This window comes from Lates calcarifer, linkage group LG7_1 (assembly GCF_001640805.2).
Source record: "Lates calcarifer isolate ASB-BC8 linkage group LG7_1, TLL_Latcal_v3, whole genome shotgun sequence".
In the NCBI taxonomy this organism is placed as follows: Eukaryota; Metazoa; Chordata; class Actinopteri; family Centropomidae; genus Lates; species Lates calcarifer.
The window spans coordinates 18,629,811-18,652,676 of record NC_066839.1 but is presented as its reverse complement, the minus strand read 5'-3'; the positions used below and the strand labels follow the sequence as shown (position 1 = coordinate 18,652,676).

Below are 22,866 nucleotides of genomic sequence, written 5' to 3'. Positions count from 1 at the left end.
AATGAGAAATGTTGTATGGCATATGATGATAAATAGTAAAACGCAGATTATATGCTATTTGAAAATCAAACCATTTTTCCCATGGCAGGTTTTACAAAATTACTTTGAAGGCCGAATCGCCTCGTTTCCGGTTGCGATCTGTCTCTGCGTGTTTAGCTTGTCGCAGCTCTCCCTCTTTCTTCACAGCAGGTTTTCTGTCTTTATTGCGCGCGATCGATCATCCGAGCACGAGCAGGCATTCTGCTTTTGAATGAAAAACTTCTCTGACTGGTGGGGTGGAATGTTTTAGCTGGGCGTCTGCAAAATAGGCCAAAATGTGTTGTTAGTGGGCCCTCAGCAGTGGGTTTTAACTTAACTCTAACAGTAGGCGTATTATTGCATAGAAAAACACGGAGCCAACGCCTACAATAGGCTATTTAAACAGGTCAATATATATTGAACCTACAATACTACTGCTATTACCAACACCAACACTACTACTTCTATTAATTAACTACTACTGCTATTACTACTGCTTCTACTACTACAAAATCCTAATATTAAGGATGAAGTTTAAATAATAATAAATAGATAAATATACCATATGTATATGTAATGTTTTAAAATACATATTTTAACATTTACAATGTTGATTCACTGTATCTGTGCATTCAGATGCCAACTGGTCTGTCAATTCAAGATGACTTTTGATATAAATCATCCAGCAGTGCACAGGAAAATGTATGTATTTACAGTGTCCAAAATATATCTGAATATATTTAGGTGTCATCTTCATAGAAGTATACAAGCTTCTAAAAATATTTTTGCAGTATCAGTGTATCAGAGGCAGATAGTCTCTATAGCAATTGCAGTGTCAGGCCTTACTGCACCACATTTGTCATCATTAGAGCCACTGAGGCCTGCACACTCCACACTGCACACACTCTACTACAGTTTGCTTTGCAGCACCCCCCTGTGTGTGACAGGCTGTGACAGCCAGCCCGTATTAAGAGAGAGTCCACTCGCTGTTACTATGGAGACAAGTAAACTGTGCACAGGGAAGTGGGAAGAAGAAGAAGAGAAGAGTTGGGTGTACGGACACAAAGGCCATCGGGAGTATGCACTTTAACAGAGAGTGTGTTTAGGAGTTGGATATATTTCTCTCTGTCAGCTGAGGAGAACTGATGGTGAGTTAAATACCAGAGGAGTGTGTTGTACAGCGCTGAGCAGCAGTGTCCTGTTCACACATAACACAGATGTTTGTGTGTGTGTGTGTGTGTGTGTGTGTGTCTGGTTGGATTTTTGCCATCTTCACTTTTTGTTTTTTGTTATACGTTCTTGCAGACTCTTATTTTTAGGTAACAGTGGAGACAAAAACATCTGACAGAGTGCTGAGATTATCATCTGGAATTATTTATAAGACTTCATCCATTTTAAGTGTGATAAAAGCCAGTACGTTATGTAACTTCATATTTTAGGAGGCTAAACCTAAGCCTTAAAGTGCTCAGGCAGATGCTGTGGAAAATGTTAGACTGATGCTGCACACACACACACACACAGACACACACACGTTTTATTTTTGTGTATTTTAGCACATCATCTATATCTTGCTATTACCCAGAGATGCCACATGCACCAAGGTCACCGGCAAACTGTGCCAAGACGCAGACAAAACTGAGCGCCTGGACTCCTCTGAACCACCCTGTGGCAAACAGCAAGGTCACATCCATTCATTTCTCCTGGAACATTTTGCTAAATATATTATATTTTGTTTGCAAGCCATATGACTGCTACAACTACAATTATACTTCTAGCCATGCACTTTGACTTTAACTGACAGATTTTTAAGAGGAACCTAAAAGCTCTGGAATTTAGTCCAAGGCTCTGGAAATCATACTGCAGTTATTTTTATTATTCACTTTACTATAACTACCCTACTGTATGCATTGCAGGTGTTTGAAGAGAGACGAAGCCTCCTAGCAAAGTGGGTAAGTTTAGATCACATGAACAGAGATAAACTAAATGCACTGATGGATCTTAACTACATGCTAAGCACAGAGTCAGCTGTGTCTCACACAACATAACTAGCTGTTAGAAACCACACTTTGTCTTCTGTTGAATCCATTTTGAATCAAACTCAATTACACTGAAGCAGTGTATGTGAAAAAAGAATTCAGTGATATGCCTTCACCCCCTCCTCAGTTTGATCGGTGGTCTGACAGTCAGAGGAAGGCAGTGCTGCAGGACTTTGTACTGAGCTGTTCTCAGGAGCAGCTGAGGTTCCTGAGTGTGAGCGTGAGCAGACAGCTCCCCCTGCAGGCTGCAGACTTCACCTGCCTGCTGCCCAGAGCTCTCTGCCTCTACCTCTTCTCCTTCCTGGACCCTCGCAGCCTCTGTCGATGTGCACAGGTACAAAAAACTGGACATAATGTTCAGCTGTAGGGTTGTTAACACGGGTGACCTAACAATCACTCAGCCAGCTGAGAGCTCTGGGTAGTAAAACTAACGTTCTGGTCCCGTTTTCCCAATCTGTGGACAGGTGAGCTGGCACTGGAAGAGTATCGTGGAGCTGGACCAGCTGTGGATGCCCAAGTGTCTGAGGCTCGGCTGGTGCTTAAACTTCTCCCCCACACCGTTAGAGCAGGGCGTCTGGAAGAGACACTACATCCAGACTGTGCAGGAGCTGCGACTCACCCTGCTGCAGGTCAGGAGATCAGACAAACTGATGCTACAGGGTAACTACATTAAAATACAGTGATAAAATGTGTATACAAATTCTTTTGCCCACCTCCAGACTGCCTCGTCCCAGCAGCAATTTACCATTCCAGATGTAACAATGCTCAGCAGTGGACATGAAGATCTGTTAGAGCCGGCCCTCCTCACAGAGGAGCGTCCACTGTCTGCTACGCAGCGAGCCGGAAGCAGCCTCAGGACCAGATTAATAAAAGAGAAGCAGCCGACTGCACCGCCTCCATGGAGAGATTCTGACAGATATCCAAAGACACATTACGCTTTAACTACTTGGACAACCTGGACCCCGTCCAACAAGCCCTGAGGGCGTAAGATTGCGGGCAGCAGACGTGATATTACCACCCACTAATCTCTACCCATTTATTGACTTTAGAAAGCATATTATATGCTATAGCTTATTATGCCTGACCATTTTTCAACACACAACCAATTTGATGTAAAAAAGTCTCTCATTTTAAACAACATTTAGATACTTGCAGGGACGGTGTACTAAAAACAGCAGGTTTGCTGGTTCTTAATGGGTAGCAACATCAATATTAACTCTCATATTATTTTTATTGCATGCTAACCACCTAACTCCTGCCCATCCTGTCTCATCACTTTGTGTTTCTCAGAGGGTGTATTCTAACCTCTTGTCCTGTAAACACACCAGTGGCTGAAGCTCTTGGAAAGTAAACAGCTGGTGGTTAAAGCTGTGTGTACCTGTGATCAGCAGTCATCTTTGAAAAGAGCTGTTTTGATTCAGTCTTAATCAAATACTAGGTGGTGATAAGCATAACGCACTGATATGACATGGTGCACCTACATATGCATGATTAATTTGCCACAGTTAGGAAGTGGCAAGAACTAGCCAGCTAATTCTTCTTTTATTTGTTGTCTGATAAACAGTAAATTACCTCCATAGAATTGAGTTGAACTAGAGTTCTCACTTCACCACCAGAATCAGTGTCAAACTGGTGGCCACTAACATACATGAGTTAAGCTGTCAACGTACGCATTTCTAAAATGTAAAATGTGTGTTGAAACAGAGAGACATTGAAGCTGTGTTGTCTGCAAAACATGAAGATATAATTGACATGTTATATTCTTTTGCAAAGGAATGCAGATCCACTGAAGTGTTCACCTTGATGTTACACCTGCTCTCTCTGCAGGCAAATGAAAAGCACAGCCTCCACCTGCCGCAGTAACACATTGAAACCAGACGGCGGGAGCAAGAAAACACTGTCTGAGGCGAAATACAAACTTCGCAAAGCCAAATCTCTGGTAAAGCACGCTCCATTCATCATCACTGCCATAACCCCACTGTGACTGTGACCTCCTTGTCTGAATCAAAGGCAGGCGATAAACGTGGGGGGATTCTCAGGAGACTGTGCAACCAGCAGGCATCATGCATTATGGAGCAGCGTTTACACAGAAATGCATGTTAATGATGAGCTACTCAGAGAGGCAGTTGACAGAGGGGGGAAACCAAATTATGCTGATGATGGGGTTTGAGGAGGGGGGAGGAAAGGGTGAGACAGAGGACACCATGGCATTTAATATTCAGGCTTTGGTGAAATCATCGTACATTTATTTTAATGCCCGCGTACAGGAGCTACTGTGAAATATGATGTTGAATTTAGTATGTTTTTATTCTTCTGAAGACATGGTTATTAAGGTAACCCTAGTTCTATAACAACATTTGTCCTCTCCTCATTCAGATGTTCCTCAGTTCCAACTGCAGACCCCAACATCCTCCTCCTCCTCCTCCTCCTCCTCCTCCTCATCATCATCATCATCATCAGACCCAAAGTCGACCTCAGTGGGCATCTTGCAGTAATGGTGACACCATCACCAAGGAGACCGCCAGGAGCCTGCTGCGCCTGGCCCAGTGGAATGCCGGGATCTGTCCAGGGCCGGTGAGGGCGGCGGTGCCCCAGCTGAGCGCAGAGGCGCTCAGGGCATCCCGGCGCTCACACCGGAGCTCTCCCAGTACGTAATCACTGCTCCTCCACGCTCCTCTGGGCTGAATATGATGTAACCACACAGCAAGACATGCATTCAGGGGAAATTATGGGTTAAAAAATGACTGATTCTGCAATAAAGTCTCAGACTGTATGCAGTTTTTGACCCTATTAGAAATGTTGTTTTACTGTATGTCTTCAAACTGAAGATTTTAGTCTTTTTAAAGCAAAGTAATTGTATGCTGCATGCTGCAACAGATTTAGTGGTTTTCTTTCAATAATGAATGTCCATTAGGCTGAACTATTAGCAGTAAGAAAAGGCTGAAAATGTCAACGTGCTCTTGTATATTAAATGGATGCAGGCTGAAATTAAAGAGGAACATTTCCAGTTGGTAGACAGTGACCACAATCCTCTGAGTTAGTGTGTTTAAAGTTGATTATATTTCAGAGGTTGAGTAGTTTTGATCTATTGTGTACACTTAACTGGAGATCTGATTTATTAAGTGTAAATCACCATCAATTCCAGGTACACCGCTGTTTGAGGCTCAGCCATGGAGTGTGCCTGCCTCACAATGAGGAGTGGAGTATATCGCCCCCATCAGGAAGACATGAGAACTACAGTTTCAGGACACAAATGATGGCTGCAGGCTGTCAGAATGTGGATTTGCATGTACATTTTGCTCATGTAAGGTATTCCACAACTTCAGTTTCCTGGCAAGCTATTGTGAATGGAGAAGACACAGACAATATGAAAAAAAAAAAAAAATTTGAAGACTATTTTTTATTTGCATATAATTATGATGATATTGTGAGACTGACAGCGATGGAATGTGCCTGACTCTCACACACAATGAAGAGTGAACCAGGGCCTCAATCATATCTAACTTCAAAAAATTTAACACTTGGAATAAAAAGCCACCAACAGGAGAAAATCATCCACAAACAAGAATTTTTTTATTTTATTTTTTGAGGTGGCATATGCATGTTTCTGCTATCACCCCCAAGCCAAGGTTAGCATTAACAGCTGTTTACTTACCAGGACACACTCTCAGGGCAGCATTACTTCTTCACCCTCTCATGTTGGACTCAAGGCAGACTGGACACTACAGTGTCTGCCTCGGTGGACCAAGGCAAGCTGACAGAAGAAAAGAAGTAATAAAAATAGAAGCAAAACAAGAGTTAACAGTGGTGTTGCTTGGCACTGCTGTAATTTGATACTGAACTCACAACATTTCTTCTAGACTGGGAAGTAAACTAACATTGGCTATGTAGTGAAAACTTACACCACTTTTACGAGCTACATGGCTCCAAATAGTTTAGGAAGCCTAGTTATAGTGCAACTGCATCTTCGATATGTTAACAGCTCTGTTCAGTAACTTTTTACAGACATGATTTCTTAAAGGTGCCCTGTGGAGTTTTCGCCCACTGGCAGCTCAATGGAGCAATGTTTTAGTGTATCTTGTGCGCACTCACTAGGTCACCCAGTCCACAGTCCTCCTGAGGGAAATACTTCAAGTCACACTGTGCCAACAAGAGGCAGGGTCACTGATTATAAATATAACTTTGTTCAGGAGAAAACACACAGGGTACCTTTAGGTTGTAGGACAAACTATGAACATCAGGTGTTTAACATGCAATGGTTCTTTGATGTCAAGTTGTTCCACACGTTCTAAATAACAAAGCCAATAGAAACAAAGTCCGTATAAGAAATGTACCACCTTTATTATCCAATCCACACATCCCATTCAGAATGCAATACAAAGCCAAAGCAACAGTGAGTTTGAATTCCAAAAATATTAAACAGTAACTGTCAGTTTAAGACAAAAAATTATTTTGTCTCCATATTCAAAACATCTTGCATTCAACACACAGTAGCATATCTTGGGCAAAGAGGGAAGCTTCGTGTACATCAATGATGACAGAAGATGTGATTTTTTTTTTTTAAACCACTTCAGTCAGATATGAAATATCAGTATCATACGTACACCTCACTTTAAGTCTCATCCATGTAAAGTTTTCACTTATTGCATATAAAACACTGCATCCAAAGTATGGCTCACACACACATATATTACTAAATACAAGATCAAAAATAAACAAGACTTAAATGAATGGTAGATACCTGACGTGTTAATTTAATGTTAATAACTGAATGTTGACATGTTAATCAAAGGGCAGGAGTGTGTATAGTTCAGTGTATAGTATATGTGGCTTATGAAATAAAATAAAAGTGATTCTATGTTGAGGATGAAAAATAAAAACACAGTTCTCACAGGTTAAATCCTAATATTTGTCAGCTTATGCTCTGTCTTCAAGGCAATGTTGTGCTCCATGATAAGCCACAGACATTTCCATATTGTCAGAGCACAGGAGTGATGATGGTGTGGTGCAAGTTATTAAGTTATTATTGTAATATCAAAATTAGAGAGGTCTTTTGGAAAAGTAGACGACTTTACAACAATTTTACCAAAAAGTGAACCACAATTTAATTGAGTACAACATAAAGGCATCACTGATGATGAGATTGTCCGACCATATGAACAGGTTAGTTTGAGCAGTTTGGGAGCTGCTGCAAGTCTCTGTGGGAACGTCTGTGGTGTGATGTTAGTAAAATGGGCTAGGATATCAGATATACACAATAAAATGGGCCCTTTATGAGAAGTCACAATGATCATATGCACAGCAGGTTGAAGGCTCGACTCTTGAGAGTAATTCCTCAAACTTCAACAGTCCAATTTAAGGCAAATTTTGAGGTGTACAGTATTATTTGTTTTTAGTTGACAAAATGATCCTAGGTGTGGTTTGAACACAATTAACAGAGTTTACAAAAGCTTAGTAAACTCAAAATGTTGCTTTAAACATCTCGAACAATATCAAAATTCATATTTAAAAAGAAAAAAAAATTCAAATTTGTCCCTCCAGTGGACAAAGGTGGACAAGGTGAATTATTCCATTAATCCGTCTGGGAATACATCCAGAGGATTAAACTGATTTTTGATAAAAAGAGAATGGTTACCTTTAAGGAAAGAGACTTAAAAAAATTATGTAAAAACTTCACTTAGGAAGCACGTATCATTTATTTAGGATTAAAGATTTTTTTAAGTATTTTATCTAGGAAAATGGATTTTCTGTTTAATACAAAAGCCACAAAAAAGTCACTTAAAACATGGCAAAACACAATGATCATTCAGAGCATAAATAAACATTTGGTTGGTTGATTTGATCTTGTGATTCATCATCACATCCTTTTCAATCAGCAAAACCTCTCAGTTAAAGCAAACTTTGACAAACTGGATCTTAATGAACCTGCAAAGTATTTTTTTATGTTCACAGTGGATTTATTTTAATCAGATGCACAAGGCTGGAGTTTGAAAAACAACTGACTGTCAAAAGGAGAAAAACACCCAAATGCTTTTTTTTACTTATTCATCAAACCAAACAATCCCTCATCTGCTTCCAACATTTAGCCCTTCACTGGAACAGAAATGTCCACGTAACATTGATTGAGTTCATATCTTTGTAGATCAAGTGAAAACACAGGATGATATAACTTCACTCGTTTTAATGCATGTTGAAATTTTTTTTTTTTTTTAGAAATGTGTCATTGTGATATAAGTGCGAACCTGTGTCAGAATTTTGATTTCAGTTTCAAAAAAAAATATTTATTTTGCTTGAAAAACATCAATTTGATTAAAATCTGTACACTAAACTAATTCCATTGTCAAATTAAAGATTGACAAGATTTGTTTAAGGACATTTTTATGCTGCTCGCAAAGCTCAGTTATAGTATAAGGCTGATAGGTATCCATCATTTGTGCTTTGACAGCTGTTAACAGTAGAGGCAATTCATGTGATGCTTTTTTTTGTACAAGGTACATGTTCTGCAGGTTTCAATAACTTGGAGGGAATGACTATGCAAATACACACAAGTATTAACATCGAGTCTTTTTAAATAATGTAAACATATACATCTTATTTGAGGTCAGAGCATTGATCCTCTTCATATCTATTTATATTTTAAAAAAGAGCAAATATTACTGAAGCATCGTCCGGATGTTCTTCGGGGTGGACTCGTCATTCAGGTGTTTTGTGGTGAATCTGAGGAGACGTGATAAATGATAAACAGTGCATTAGCAGGCTGTTAGCACAACTTGTTCTTTACAGCAGCATTTAAACAGAGTGAATGTAACGTACTTGAGGGCATTCAGGAGGCCTTCTACGTTGTCTGCCGGCTGGTCCTTCAGGACCTTTATGCAGCCTTTCATCTGCGAAGAAATGAACAGTAAGGATGAGAGCAGGGAAACTAAAGAGCTGCTTCACAAAACAGAGTGTGTGGTCTGACGTGCTTGTGTTGCATAATTTGTGCAGACTAAATCAGAAGCATGTGTGTTTGTGTCTTACGTCTATCTTAGAGGACTTGTTGAAGGCGCCATTGGGGTGGACGTGGTCGTAAAGAATGATGACCCCGACCATGACCCTCATGCAAAACAAAAGCGTGTCCTCGCTGCTGAAACGACTTGAATATTCCCTAGAAACACAAACAGAGAAACAGGATTAAACCAGGGAAAGATCTGGGAATGAGAAAGATTGAAGTCTACATAGTTGTTTTCTTAATTATGCAACACAGGCAATTACGATATTTATTATATTTTTGGTGTACAGTTAGATGAATACATGTGCACGTACTGTATGTGTGGCTGTGTCCTTTTTCTGTCGACTTCATATTCAGGGTTATCCACATCAAATGCAAGGACATTTTACTGACTTTTAAGGTCTTGAAAGTCTACAAACTGCTTGGGTTTTTCAATGTGTGTGTGCATGTGTGTGTTGTAAACTCACGGCGTCTCCAGCATGACCTTACAGACACTGGCCATGGTGCTGAGACAGTCTGTCGTGTTCTCCAGTGGAAGTGTCTTGTTCTATATATACACACAAACCAGACATATTATTTGAATGTTTTTTGTGCAGTGATCATTGCAAATCATCGAGCTTTGACAGTGCAATGTTTATATGAAGTATGAGAAAATATATCATGTTTTTATGATATTTAAAAAGTGCATATAACAGAATTTCAAACTATCAAACTATCAACTATGTGTTACTGTGTCACCGTCACAGATGATAATGGGTGGTATCCTCACCTCTGTCACAAAGTTTGTGGTTGCGTTGCTGAGTGTTTTCAGCATGGGTGTGGCCTCAGCGTAGAACAGAGACATCCTGTTGGCCATTTCATTGTTGACTTCATTCTCAATGTCCAGCTTCAGGTGCAGAAACAAACAGCACAGATGAATTAGAGGTGTCTGCACAGGAGGGTTCATTTTTTACCACTTTCAAATGCATGGGAATATATTCTATATTTACTAAATAAAGGCAACATCCCTGCACTGCTGGAAAAGTAGCTATGACTTTTTCACATTAACTCAAATTTGAATACTGTTGTACCATCAATGAGGTCGGTTTCCTGTACTGTGATGTGACATAAAACACACATCAAAACACAGTGAACGCAGTCTTCTCTTATGTAATCCAAAGACTGCTTCCTGTTTTAGACAGAGAAAGCACCGCAGATACTAAATAGATACTGCTGTAAGATATTTATATGCAGACTTGAGAACCCCAAGAAAAAATGGCTGTCACCCTAGTGCCAGCTAAAGTAGATCTCAGCTATTAGAACTCAGCTATATATAATTTCTGGACAACTCACATTCATGTTGTTTATTCGGTTTCGACTGATTGTTCTTCTGTAGTAGCTGAAGTCGTTCTGGATGGCAGGAATTCTCATCTGAAGAAAAACAAGGACAACAATTCACTTAGCAATCACTGCTGAATAAACAGAACCAACACATTATTTCATGCAAGTACGCTGTATGTATCACTAACTGAGGAGTGACTAAGACAGTGTGTAACTGAGATCAACTGCTCAGTGTTTCCCGCAGACCTTGAGCTCATCGAAGCGCAGAGTGAAGTGGAGGATCTCCGCAAACTGTTTGGCCAGCGCCTGCTCCCTCTCCAGGTGCTGAGTGGGCGTGAAGGGCGGACATGTCAGGGACTCCAATAAACTCTTCAGTGCCTCCTCTGCAGACAAACACACACACACACATACAGGCAAGACGTCAGCTGCTGTGTAGGTGTTAGGCCTCTCCAGCAAACCCTGAAACCCTGAAAAACTCTTGCAGATGAGAATTTATTTGCACATTCACATTTTAGACAGAGGATGGGAAATGTGTAACAGGTAAAAATATGTTCATTTTAATTCATGGTGAAATAAACATGAGACAGAAAACACAGCAAAAAGAAATCAGAACTGATAATAAAGGCACAGTTTTTTAAATATCGAAATCAGTGTCATTTTCACTGAGCCTTATTAGCTGCCATGATTTTTTAAATTGTATATAAACCCTCAATTCATCATCACAGAGTCACTTTGGATATTGTGGACAGATGATTTCTGCAAAAACACTTATTTATGTGTCACTGTGCTTTAACATCTATAACAAAAACAAATGGAAGCTGACTGAGCGAGTGCTCTGCTCATCTGAATGAGGCCGTACATTACACAAAGCAGCAGATAACCTCAGACCAGCCGCCATGCAAGCCCTGTGTAAATACGATCCGGATGAGTTTTAAAGTGAGTGACTGTGTCGCCTGTGTGTTAAGTCTCAGGACTTAAATTTATGGGTTGGGACAGGTCCAGATTTGATTTAGAGATAATTGTAGGTAATGGATCCGTTCCAGTGTGACATATTCTAAAAAGAAATGTTCATCCTGCCACTAAGACTACAGAAAGGTAAGAGGAGACATTTTCTTCTGTACTGTGACCATACTGTACCTAGTCTGAGAGAGAAACTGTAGAACTTCTTGAGTTTGATGACCAGCGGGCAGACGGAGTTCCAGGCTCGCTCCTGCTGCATGAGGTCATTAGGGTTTTGAATTGCCTGGACGGAACAAAAAAAAAGAAAAAAAGAAAACAGATTTGAAGACAGGTCGACACGCCTGGTCAGAGTTTGTCTATCTTATCTTATGACGACATGTACAGTGTTGTCTGTGGGCGTTCCATACATCTCTGATCTCCTGGCCGGCTCCTTTGTACGCCTGCAGGCCAGACAGGATGCTCTCAGAGTCCTGCAGGACTGAGTTCACCTGGTTCCACACCTCTCGCTCTCCTTCTGTCGGCTGTGCATCTAACAAACACACATGTGCATACACATACACATGCAAGTACAACAAAGCATAAACACATACATCACAACAGTTAGCTAAGCTCTCCATCTGACTATACAACACATTACAAAGCTATTAATTCTTGCCTTTTCACATCAAGGATCAGTTCTGGAGTGATCTGTAATCATAAAAATATGTAACTTTATGTGTTTTTGATTTTCTAATCTAACTTTATATTACAGAACCACACATTCTGATTTTATTGATGTGAAATGGCTTTAATCAAATAAACTATAATGACAGTATTTTTAATCATGATGAAACACAGGCATGTGAGCTGAATGTTTTTGCCACAAAAAAAATTAACTCATTAATTTTTGTTTATTTCTATCTGTTTAGAAGATGAGCACAAAGGAGGGGGGAAGCAAAAACATTCAGCATTATGAGCTGTGCTAAAAACATCATTTCGCTTGAGTCAGCATTTGCAGCTTGTGGCACATATAGTACATCCACATACAAGTTGGTCAACAGTCAGCTGCCATAATTTGCCGCCTTGAGCAGCCACAGTGATGCCTTTATTTTGAAAAACCCAAATGTAATGCATCTGCTAAAACTGAAAGAACTCTGAACTCTGCTGTAGACTTAAAGGCTCCACATCACGTATCAAAAATGTTTCTTCATCTCTCTGACTGTAACTGGAGCTGGATGCTTTTACTGCACCTCTTAATACACACACAAAATAAACCTGAATTCTGAGGGCATTTCAAGGCAGCAATATTTGACAACCAACTGTACAAGCGCTTGTATGTAGGTATGAAGTAGATGCTGAAAAACTGCAAATGTCCAATTACTGTGAAATATTTTGACATGTGCTTGCAAGCAGCTTAATCCAAAGCGTGCTGCAACAAGCTCTTGGATAGACATGGAGCTACAGTGGAACCTTCTTAATGAGCCGTGCAAAAAATAAACAGATGTTTTAAAATCCTGGATCACGAGATTCATACATTCACTGAATTAGAATGATTGAGTTAATCTGTATGTATTGTTTTTGGAATTCTACTGTGCTCTTCCATGCCCTGTTTCATATTTCCTGCATGGTTATAGCAAGATTAGCGTTGTTGGGAATCTTTTTAATATTATGTGAGCTACTGTGAACTCTATAACATAATACATCATTTTAATTTTAAGGTGTCTACAGGGAACTAAGATTCTCAGAATCCAAGCTCTGGCTATTACAACCACAGAGTCGAACTCTACAACAACAGCTCTAAATATAGAGCATCACTGACATTAAAACTCTGTGTCTGGGGTCTGTTTTGCATTTCAAAACCCTTCCACTCCCATCATTTCCTTTTTGCTGAATAAACAAAGCCTGAGGTTGGCTACATTGTGAGTGTGGCTGAAATGCCATAGTGGAGGCGTATTGTGTTATTTTTCTGTGGGAGGTTTTAGAAAAAGACCAAAGCAGATTTATTTGCTGTGTTAAAAATGAGTTAAATTGTTCATTTCATGTGTAGCAGAGAGGTAATGTTGCTGATTTAATGTTTCACCGCAGTGATGGAAGTATTCACATATTGAACCAATACTGAATATATCATTAAATGGTAACTACAGGTAACGTGGCTATGCAGGAAGAGAAAAAGGGCTAAATGTACATAAAATGCCGCTTAATACATTACATATGGAACCTGATCAGTAATGTGTTAGTAATTACATAATGCCACATACATATGCATCAAATGTATCATTAGAAGTGAACCTACAGGGTCATGCATGCAGACGAGTTAGTAAAAACAGACAGCAAAGGTCAAGGGTCAGCTCCATTCTTCTTTAACTTGGCATGCAGAGAATAGATTTTAAAACCATACTGAAATCAATCATGAATTATAATAACAGCCTTCACAGGCAGCATTAGAAATTCAAAGGAGGAAGGTTGACAATTCAATAGTTGAATAGACTGACCCCTGACCAGTCAGCGCAGCCAAAGAGAGTTTAAAGGAAAAATGAATTTAAGGGATATGGGGGGGGGTTGGCCTAGCAGAAGGACAGGCATAAGCTGTTCTCACTTTCAAAGTCAAGGAAAAAGTTTGGCCCCTGTTCAAGCTCTGTGCAAGTGAGCACTTTTAACAGATTCCCCATTTGGTTTCTGCAAGAGAGAAAAAAAGAAAGAAAAGAGAAAGGAAGAAAAAGTATGTGTGATGTTAAAAAGTCATCAAAAAAGTTATTTGAACAGAGATGGGAGATCAGAGCTGAAACAGCTGGAGGTCACAGCTGAGTGGAAGAGAAAGAAAAGAGGAAAAAGCAAAGGAGAAAAGACAGGAGCATAAGCAGACTTCTTCATGGCTTCGTCATCGGGAGCAGAGACCTGCTGACAGAAAGGAAACAGCTGAGCCGGTCACCCCTATCCCACCCCACCACCTACCCCCTCCCCACATCTCTCTCTCTCCATCCATCTTTTCTCCCTTTCTTCCGCTCCTCGGCCAGACTTACTTTCAAAGTCCAGGAAAAAGTGTGGATAGTTCTCTATTTCCCTTGTTAGGACTTTTAGCAGGTTACCCATTCCAGCAAACCTGATGGTCAAAATACAACGGTAAAAACACAAGACACAAAAAGACATGAATACATGTATATTTTACACAAAATACATAAAGTGTGTAACCAACTTTGTACTTGGCATAACACAGACAATAATAACTTAAAGGATAATGCTGGTATTTTTGAACCCAAGCCTTACTTTCCCAGTGTTTTTGGGTAGAATAATTGATAGAGACAAACATCTTTGGAATCAGTGCAGTATTAAGCAAGAATGGTGTATCCGGTTTGTAATATTGTGTCTTAGAGTGATGGAAAAAGTATTCAGAGTATTCAGAGTGAAAAGTACTACAAAGACAAACTAACCAGTCAAGAAATCTATACTTTGACATGAAGAATTGTCCATTGGATTTAATTGCAGCAGCTATTCGCAGTGGCCGAGTACACTGCTCTTGCCCAGGTTCAAAAATACCTTTGTTGAAAATATTTTCATCAACCAGATATTGATTTGTGCCCAACAGAGGTTGTTTCTATTTGAATTCTACAATATTAATGAGATGTGTGTTTTTCTGACAACATTAATAAGTATGTATTTCTGTCACTATGTGCAGAGTCAGACATATGTAACAAAGACACAAGCCAAAGGGTTCAACTGCTGCTTTCAAGTGCACTTTGTGTTCATTTTTGGTGCAACAGAATTTTAGTTTAGACTGAATTTAACCCTGTCTGAAAACTACAACATGGTTAGGTGACTCATTAAGTGCATTAACCTTGCAGAAAAGGCAAAAAAAAAAATCTAGAAGCAAGTCAGAGTAGTTTTACAAGTCTGACCAACAGTTCAAAGCCCAAAGATATTCAGTTTGCTATAACAGAGGGCTAAGAAAACCAGCATGTGTTCACAAGCCAAAACCAAAATATTTCAGTTGAAAGTTTAGTATTTTTGTTGAAAAATTACATTAAGATGACGTTTTGATTACTGACTAATTGATTACTCGCCTAATTGTGTGATGTTCCTCAATCACTAACACCATCTTTAAAAAAAAAAAAAAACTGAAGGGGAAAGTATTTCTAATTCTTAATGCTTAGTGTGTAGCAGAATGTGAAACAAAATGAAATTTGTTACACTGTGTACAAGTGGAATCCACATTGTGCAGCTGCGTGTGTGTATGTGTGTGTGCTTCCTGGTCAGTGAAGAGGCTGAAAAAGCAAAATGTCCTCCCACCCTCTCTGAACAAAAATCCTGAGGTTCTGAACCAGCTCCTCTGCTCTTTTGGATTCAGGCCTTTCTAAACGTGACCAAACACAGGGATCTAGTCCTAAATGGCAGTTACACTCTGTAAAGGTTTTATTGGAAGCAAGACGCAGAAGGTAGGTAGCAATTTCCTGGGAAAAGTCTACCTCCCCAGCCTCAGAGGGTGGTCACAAACTCTGTAATCACAGCAGGCCTTAAACTTACAATAGATATAAAGCCATGATTACGGTAAAAGGGAGAACGTCACAATATATCACAGGGGTGCAAGTGGGAATAGTTTAACCTTGCTGAGTTCAAAAGATTTAACCAAATGTTACATTCATGTTGGGTGGGAAACAAAAGTTGTTATTTGAATCCAGCTGCACTCTAAAAATGGTCAGTCTTTAAAAAACATCTGTATTTTAGGGTCAACGTATTGAGGACACGCAGATGAATCTGTAGTTTCAGATTCACATTGTAGAGAGAAACTATAAGAGCACACTGTCTTTTCTTCTCGCACAGAGACTTAAGTCGTAGTGTGAAGTGACAACAAAAGAGACACTGTGCTGCAGTGTGCACATGATAATCACACTGCATATCTCTGCACAGCCTCCAGCAAGCATTTTCTATCATGGTATTCATTCCTCATCTTGTATTTCTCATAAATTCATACATACGGGCCAGTCCAGATAAGAACAGTCTGCATACTGATCCTACAGTAACAGCTTTGACTCTGTGGAGAAATTATAAACCTTATAATGTGTCTGTTTATCAATTTCATGCAGCTTTAATTCAATCTTGATTAAATGAAAAAGTGAGGTGTACCAGAAGGGGGCAGTGTTGGTTTGTTTTTACATTTCACTGACAGTGTCATGTTGGTGCATGTGCTACAGCAGATGTATTGTTTCTGGGCAAATCCTAACCTGCGGCTACAAGAAGTTCCTCAACACTCTCACTTGCCTTTATCTGCAGCCAAACTGTGGATATGCTGCCCTCAGGTACCAGTTAACCATTAAAACTGGCAGCCAGTTCTATCACAGACGACTAAACCAAGGACTTCAGTGAAGGTCCAGCAAAAAGGAATACATTTCTTGGTTTAATATGCCTCTTCAGGGATTTATCATAAATTCTAGAAAGTTTGTCACAGAGAAAATCTCAACTTTCAACCTTTTAATGGATACCTGACTTAAATCTCATTAACACTGTTGGATATCACTAAACTGTCATTTCCTACACTACAACCAGAATCACTCTACATCCTGCAGAGAACAGATTTATAGCTTTGAGTCATAGGTGTGTGTGTGTATGTAATGTATGTGTTCCTGTGCAAATGTATGCATATTAAAATAGCTGGTGCAACCAGCTGGTTTGTCAACATTGAGGATTTGTCCTATTATTATGTTGATGCCATTCAAAATGAAGCTACGTTACATTCTGGTATGTTACAGCTACTGCTCACAAAGGAGGCACTGATTCAGAAAAACATTTTGAGCAGACCAAAACATCTGCAGCATCTGTCGCCAGATAGAAAGAGGAGGCAATACAAAACTGAAGTCCCCAGCTTTTGTATTGTAAGATGTAAGAAAACAAGGAAAAAAAAACAGAGAGAGAGAGAGAGAGAGAGAGAAACAAGGACTCAACAGTCCTAAAACCTAATTTTCACATAATCTGACCAGAATATTAAGCGAGTAAAACAAGCCAATGTGTGCACAAATTCTCCAATAAATATCCTGTGACAGTTAACTCGCAGTTAAGTTTGTGCTCTGTTTCTCCCCTGAAGTAAACAAACCACACACAGCAGCTTTCTCTACTATTTCTTGTCTCTCAAGCAGCAAAGGTGTAAATCAGACAAACAACCAGCAGGGACCCACTGTAAACAAGCTGAAAATCTAACATATACTCACAGGAATGTATAGTAAGAGAACTACAGAGATATAATGAGAGCAGTTTTTGTCTGAGAGAACTTAATCCCCCTCAGCCTTTTATGATAATTGGGTAAAAGATATAAAACACGATATAAACACAGTGTAAAAACTGTGGATGTATAATAACTCACATCCTGTTCCCCTCATTCAATGTACCATATACGGTTTCTTACCATTATGAGAGTTCTGACTAGCTGGAGCAAAAGAAGATGGATTTTACATGCTAATCTGTAAAGTCAATGCTTTTCTCATAATAGACACTATCACTTGTCAAAGCAGGACAAGCAGAGATGTAACTAATAATGTCATCAAAGGCTAGATTCCATTAATTGTCTCAGAGCTGATGCATGTGATTGGAATGCAGCTGTAATTAGTGTTATTACTACACCAGCCTGTTTCCTACAATGACACATCAAAAAGTCTACTGTTAAAAAGGTCTATAGTTAATAATGAAGGACAAGACTTGGTAATGGCTCTTTGAAATGAGACCACTATGACTTTAACAGTGTCAGATAAGGTTAAACCTTGTCTCATTAGCATGTTTTGTTCCTTCTTCCTAATCCCAGCTCACAAATCAGTTAGTAATACCCTGTGTAACATGCAGGGTGAAACCAACTGTGATGCTCTATCTGAACGGCTTGAAGCACGTCACCTGACCGGCTTCAAAACCTCCTCGTCTTGACCTGAGCTGAGCACAGGTCAGGAGATGGGATGGCAATTCAATTTAAAGCTATTAACAACTTTCTAATACTGAGTGGACAAAAAAAGAGTGAGAGAACACTACAGACTTGAGAGTGCAGGAGTGACTATGCATGAGAGCGTGCAGAGAGACCTGAAACTTAACTTCATTTGGTACTTATGTAATGTAATTCAGTGGTTTAGCAATAATGTGCAGTTGCAGAGTTAGAGCATCTGCAAGGGACTGGACCTATGACAAGACAAATGCAGGCTAAAAGCATGTTCATGCATTATCTGTGTCACCCCAATGGAAATTAAACTTTTGCATCTACTGAGCTTCACAGATTCAAACTGCTCTCTGATATATGAGACTTTCCTGTCTTTACTCTTAAATCTTAATACCAGACGGGGGAAGGAAAAATTTTGCAGGGAATTTTCTTGTCTGCTCGGTTCCTCTTTCACAACCACTTATCTATATAGCCTGGACTGAAAGTGTGGAAACTTTGACTTTCCTCTTTCCCATAGTATTTAACATCAGCTGACATGGGTTAAATTAAAGGGGAATAGAGTGTATAGCATACCATATAAAGGAATATTTTCTGTGAAGAATGTGCTGATGGTGAAACTACAAACCATTAAAGAAGTACGTATTAGAGACAAAAGGTATTTCCCCTTATGCCATTTACAAGAAGTGCCAATTAAGGAAAAGAAGAAAGGGAAGAAAATAAGTTATAGTGAGACTTCTCTTTATTAAAGAGAAAACAAAACTCACTGGAATCACAAAATCTCTTTTTAAAACCAAAAATAAACCCTCTACATGTCCAAATGACCAACATCACAGATCTGTGTGACAGACAGGGGAACTCCATATTACCCTGTCAGTCAACTTGTCAGTCTTGATCAATGACTCTGCATTACACTGGCACAGTGACAGAAAGTCCTCCTTTAACCTTAATTTAAACATTCCTTTTGCTTAAAAAATGTGCCTGTGAAACCATGCAGCAGTCTCAAGGCTATTTGTGCTTTATAATTAAAGCAAACTCTATGCATTTAAAGCACCACATTTTAAATTGCCTTTCCCTGCTGTCTGAGTCTGAAACAACCTCTGTTGAGGGAGATCATTCTCTGAGCAAAGAGACAAACCTGATTTGTAGACTTGCGAATGTCAACTGGCACATTGTATTATAGCAAGGTTTAATATTTGTTTTTTGAATGGAGAGAGGAAGAAAATACATACACCAGAAACCAGGATTTCTTTTAGCCAGTAAGATCAGTCCTCATTCAAGTCTTAGATTTAAAGTACCCTGCTGAGTTTTTGACTTCCAGCTGTATTTATTTTTATGAATGTGCCCCCATTTGCAAAAAAAGAAGCACATGTACAAGACACATAGTGCTGTGCCAACAAAGGCAGTAAAGGAATAATCTGGCAAACATGGATGTAAACAAATCACAACTGAAAGTTTTTTTTTTTTAATGACCTTTGCCAATGTTTAATGGGGAAAGAAATTAACTCAACATGTTTGTTCGACCTCAAGGATACACACATTGTGTTTTGGTGAGAAACACTGAATGTAAACAGAACATTTGTTTGTTTGGAGGAAAACTCCACAGGGCATCTTTAATTGAATCTTACCCACTGAAAACTTAAACTTGATGAAACTTAAGTTCACATCTTGTTTCTCTTTTCTGTTAAACAGAATCGCAGCTCTAAACATGACCATCGTTTCATTTGCCAGAATGTCATGGTATTTGTAGTTCACAGCCCTTTTCTCTGATATAAAAATGCTTTGTTCCCAGAGTCAGATTTTTGTCATCAAGAGAAGCTTGTAGATTCACAGATTCATGTTTAAACTTAATGAGTTGGTAGCAAAGGCCTTTGAGCATAATCTGTAGTTTCTATTTGATATGGAAATTGCTTGCATAATGTCATTTTACTCTCTAGACAAGGAGACATTTAGAGAAAGCAGATTAATGCTGTTTCCACCTATGATATGGACAATCTAGCAGTCTTTTCAATTGGCATTTATAAGTACAAACTTGTATCAAACCCTAACAGTGTGGTACCTGACATAAGATGTTCCCCTGCCTATATCTAACAAATACCTACTGAAGGTTCAGCATTTCTTTTTATAAAACCTGAGGCCAAACACTTCAGGCAGCCTCCAAGAGAGAAAGTTTTGGGCTTCATACAATAAGTACAGGCTAATCCCTGCTGTAATCATCTAAAGCACAGCATTGTTGTTGGGCTGATGTGCTTCAGTGGCAGCTTAGAGTGTGGTCTTATTCAAACATGACTATACTGGTTTGAAGAACTGTTTAAGCATGTGTGAGTGTGCGTGAGTCATGTACCGTCTCTGGTGGAGGACCTCGGGTTGCTGTCTATATCATCCGCTTTCTCTTTGTCTCTGAAACAGGAGAGGAAAAAAAGAAGAATTGGTGTTAAAGTCAACTTGTCTCTGCTCCACGTGCACACCACACATCTGTCGGAGGAACCACCTTTTCTCCTGACAGACAAGCATTCAGCAAACAAATACAACCCTCCTCCCATCACAACACACACCACTGAATTATTCATCAGTGAAATCTACACCCTTGCCTGTTATGTCCAAAATAAAATTCTGTCTACTGCATGTTCACCGGAGTATTAAATGTCCTGTGACAAGCTGCGGCTGCTAATGGTCATTGGGATGCACTGTAATGCAAGTCCCTCCGGGGTGAGAGAGAAAAATAAATGAATAGATGGCACAGTCATATTCTGTCAAAAATTAAGGTACACATTCAATGTGACATTTATTGCCCAGATGAAGAAGAAAAAACCAACAGGATTATCTGGAGCTCATTATTCAAGATTCATAACTTCAGCAGTTTAAAAATTATAACCACTTTGTTTTGATTTCGTCATTTTGTAATGAACACTTTCTTAATTTGAAATCAAACTCTCCATCTGCAAACTACAGTTTACACCGGGAATGTCATATGTCTTTATTGTCGTCTGAGCCTGTTTCTGGAGCAAATCTTCAACAGTTTGGGACATCTGTTGGTTTTCAGCTGACAATACCTATACAGTACTGTCCACAAGGGCAAAATCTGTTGGTCTAGAACACGGAAACTGAGACATTGGACATGATGTGACGAGGTAAAGTTACAGTGTTAAAATATGAAAGATGTTCTCATAGTGAACAACAGAGGAGACGATCAGCATCATTATGCACTACAGCTTGGTGCTGTAGTCTAGACATACATTATCCTTGCTGCAGTGCACAATAACACAATGGCTTACTACTTCAGCTACCACTTTATAGTTTAAGATTATGGAGAGGCCTTAGATTTGTTTTTCAAAGCATTGTGACCAAAAGAAATACAAAAGCAGGACATTTCAGAGCTGAAAAATCAACTTGTAATGTCAGCATCATGCTGTCCTGAATGACCTATAATGGTAATACAATATTGGTACTTTAATTCAAGATACCAGTATACCTGCAATAAGCTAATGTATTCAAATTATCTGCCTAAACAGTCCATAGCATACATACAAATTAACAGAATAAACTTACCTACATATGACATCAAAGTAACAAACTAAGTGATATTAGGTAGCAAGTGCACGCAGGTAAGCACACACAAACACACAGCTTGCTTTAGATCCCACAATTAGCTCTTAACATTATATGCTTGTCTTTTAGATAATCAACTATCCAAACTGTCAGACTATGTCAGAGATTTAAAACTAAACACACACATAGAGTTTGTCTTTTTTCCCCATCTGTCACTGTAAATCGACCTCATCCATCTGTGTTGACCCCCATCCCTCCTCTGTGGAACCTGCATGGCAACAGAGCGAGGGAAAAAGAGGTGGGATGCTGTGGATGGATGGATGGACGGATGGAGGCCCCACAGGGACACTACACAATCTCCTTATAAGGGCATAGTAGTGTGTGGCAGCTCCCTGTGGTCTGACACATGAGCAGACTTCACCTCAACATCACGCTAGGTCCAGAGACACACTTTATGTGTCCCTTCTGGACCTCTTACAAACACACACTTGCCAAAACACCATGTGGACAGCACAGACTGAGTGCTGATGAGAGCAGACACTTCATCATCACACCCACTTCACTCATTACACATCCAACTTCTCTATTTCTCTGTACTTCAACAGCTTTAACCACGTACACTATTTCTCTCCATTCCTTGCTTTCTTTTTCCCTTTCGCTTCTCTGCTTACTCTTTCGTGTCGCACAGAGCTGGATTTTCTCTGGTTTTCCAGCCAGATCGACAGATGTCACCAGGCAGGCCACTCATTTACACAGTAACACTGAATATGATTAATTCAATTAGCCAGGAAGTCCATTCTACAAAATCAGCCAGCAGACATCATTCCAGATTTAAAAACAGCCATTAGCCAGACAGTGAGTTAATCAATCCAGCCTATAAAATTTGCCAGTATGTTAGTGTAGTGAGTCGCCTATGCAGTCAGCAAGCCACACATTTAACCAGGCAGTCAGCAGATGAGTCAGTCAGTAAATCTGTCAATCATCCCAGTAGGTGGTGGAGCCAGACAGAGAGGCGGGAGATGCAGATAGACTCCTAAAAAATAAACATGTTTTTCAGGAAACATCAAGTGAGAGTAGGAATGGAATTTTCCAGGGACCCCACAGGAATAACA

At 39.6% G+C, this 22,866-nt stretch overlaps 2 protein-coding genes across 5 annotated transcripts in view; one reads left to right on the top strand and one right to left on the bottom strand.

Moving 5' to 3' along the window:
• The first annotated feature begins 970 nt into the window (after positions 1-970).
• Positions 971-4,709, top strand: fbxo16 (F-box protein 16). The gene is given in 9 exon segments (XM_018694760.2): positions 971-1,166; positions 1,601-1,698; positions 1,932-1,967; positions 2,182-2,388; positions 2,519-2,683; positions 2,774-2,975; positions 2,978-3,038; positions 3,882-3,993; positions 4,431-4,709. Coding segments are annotated over 8 exon segments (1,158 nt in total). The 5' UTR covers positions 971-1,166; positions 1,601-1,602.
• A 1,661-nt stretch (positions 4,710-6,370) lies between these two features.
• Positions 6,371-22,866, bottom strand: part of fam49a (family with sequence similarity 49 member A) — a 31,472-nt gene continuing 14,976 nt past the window's right edge. For 2 of the 4 annotated variants that reach the window (XM_018694763.2, XM_051071989.1), the window contains exons 2-12: positions 20,550-20,605; positions 14,325-14,404; positions 11,733-11,854; positions 11,503-11,608; positions 10,612-10,748; positions 10,378-10,455; positions 9,815-9,931; positions 9,513-9,592; positions 9,075-9,201; positions 8,868-8,938; positions 6,371-8,771 (exon numbers count right to left, since the gene is read on the bottom strand). In XM_018694763.2, the coding sequence (XP_018550279.1) occupies positions 8,708-8,771; positions 8,868-8,938; positions 9,075-9,201; positions 9,513-9,592; positions 9,815-9,931; positions 10,378-10,455; positions 10,612-10,748; positions 11,503-11,608; positions 11,733-11,854; positions 14,325-14,394 (972 nt within the window). In that variant the 5' untranslated portion in view covers positions 14,395-14,404; positions 20,550-20,605 and the 3' untranslated portion in view covers positions 6,371-8,707. Of the gene's footprint in view, positions 8,772-8,867; positions 8,939-9,074; positions 9,202-9,512; positions 9,593-9,814; positions 9,932-10,377; positions 10,456-10,611; positions 10,749-11,502; positions 11,609-11,732; positions 11,855-13,900; positions 13,981-14,324; positions 14,405-20,549; positions 20,606-22,866 lie in introns of all 4 variants that reach the window. The other 2 variants (XM_051071988.1, XM_018694761.2) reach the window with 2 other exon arrangements.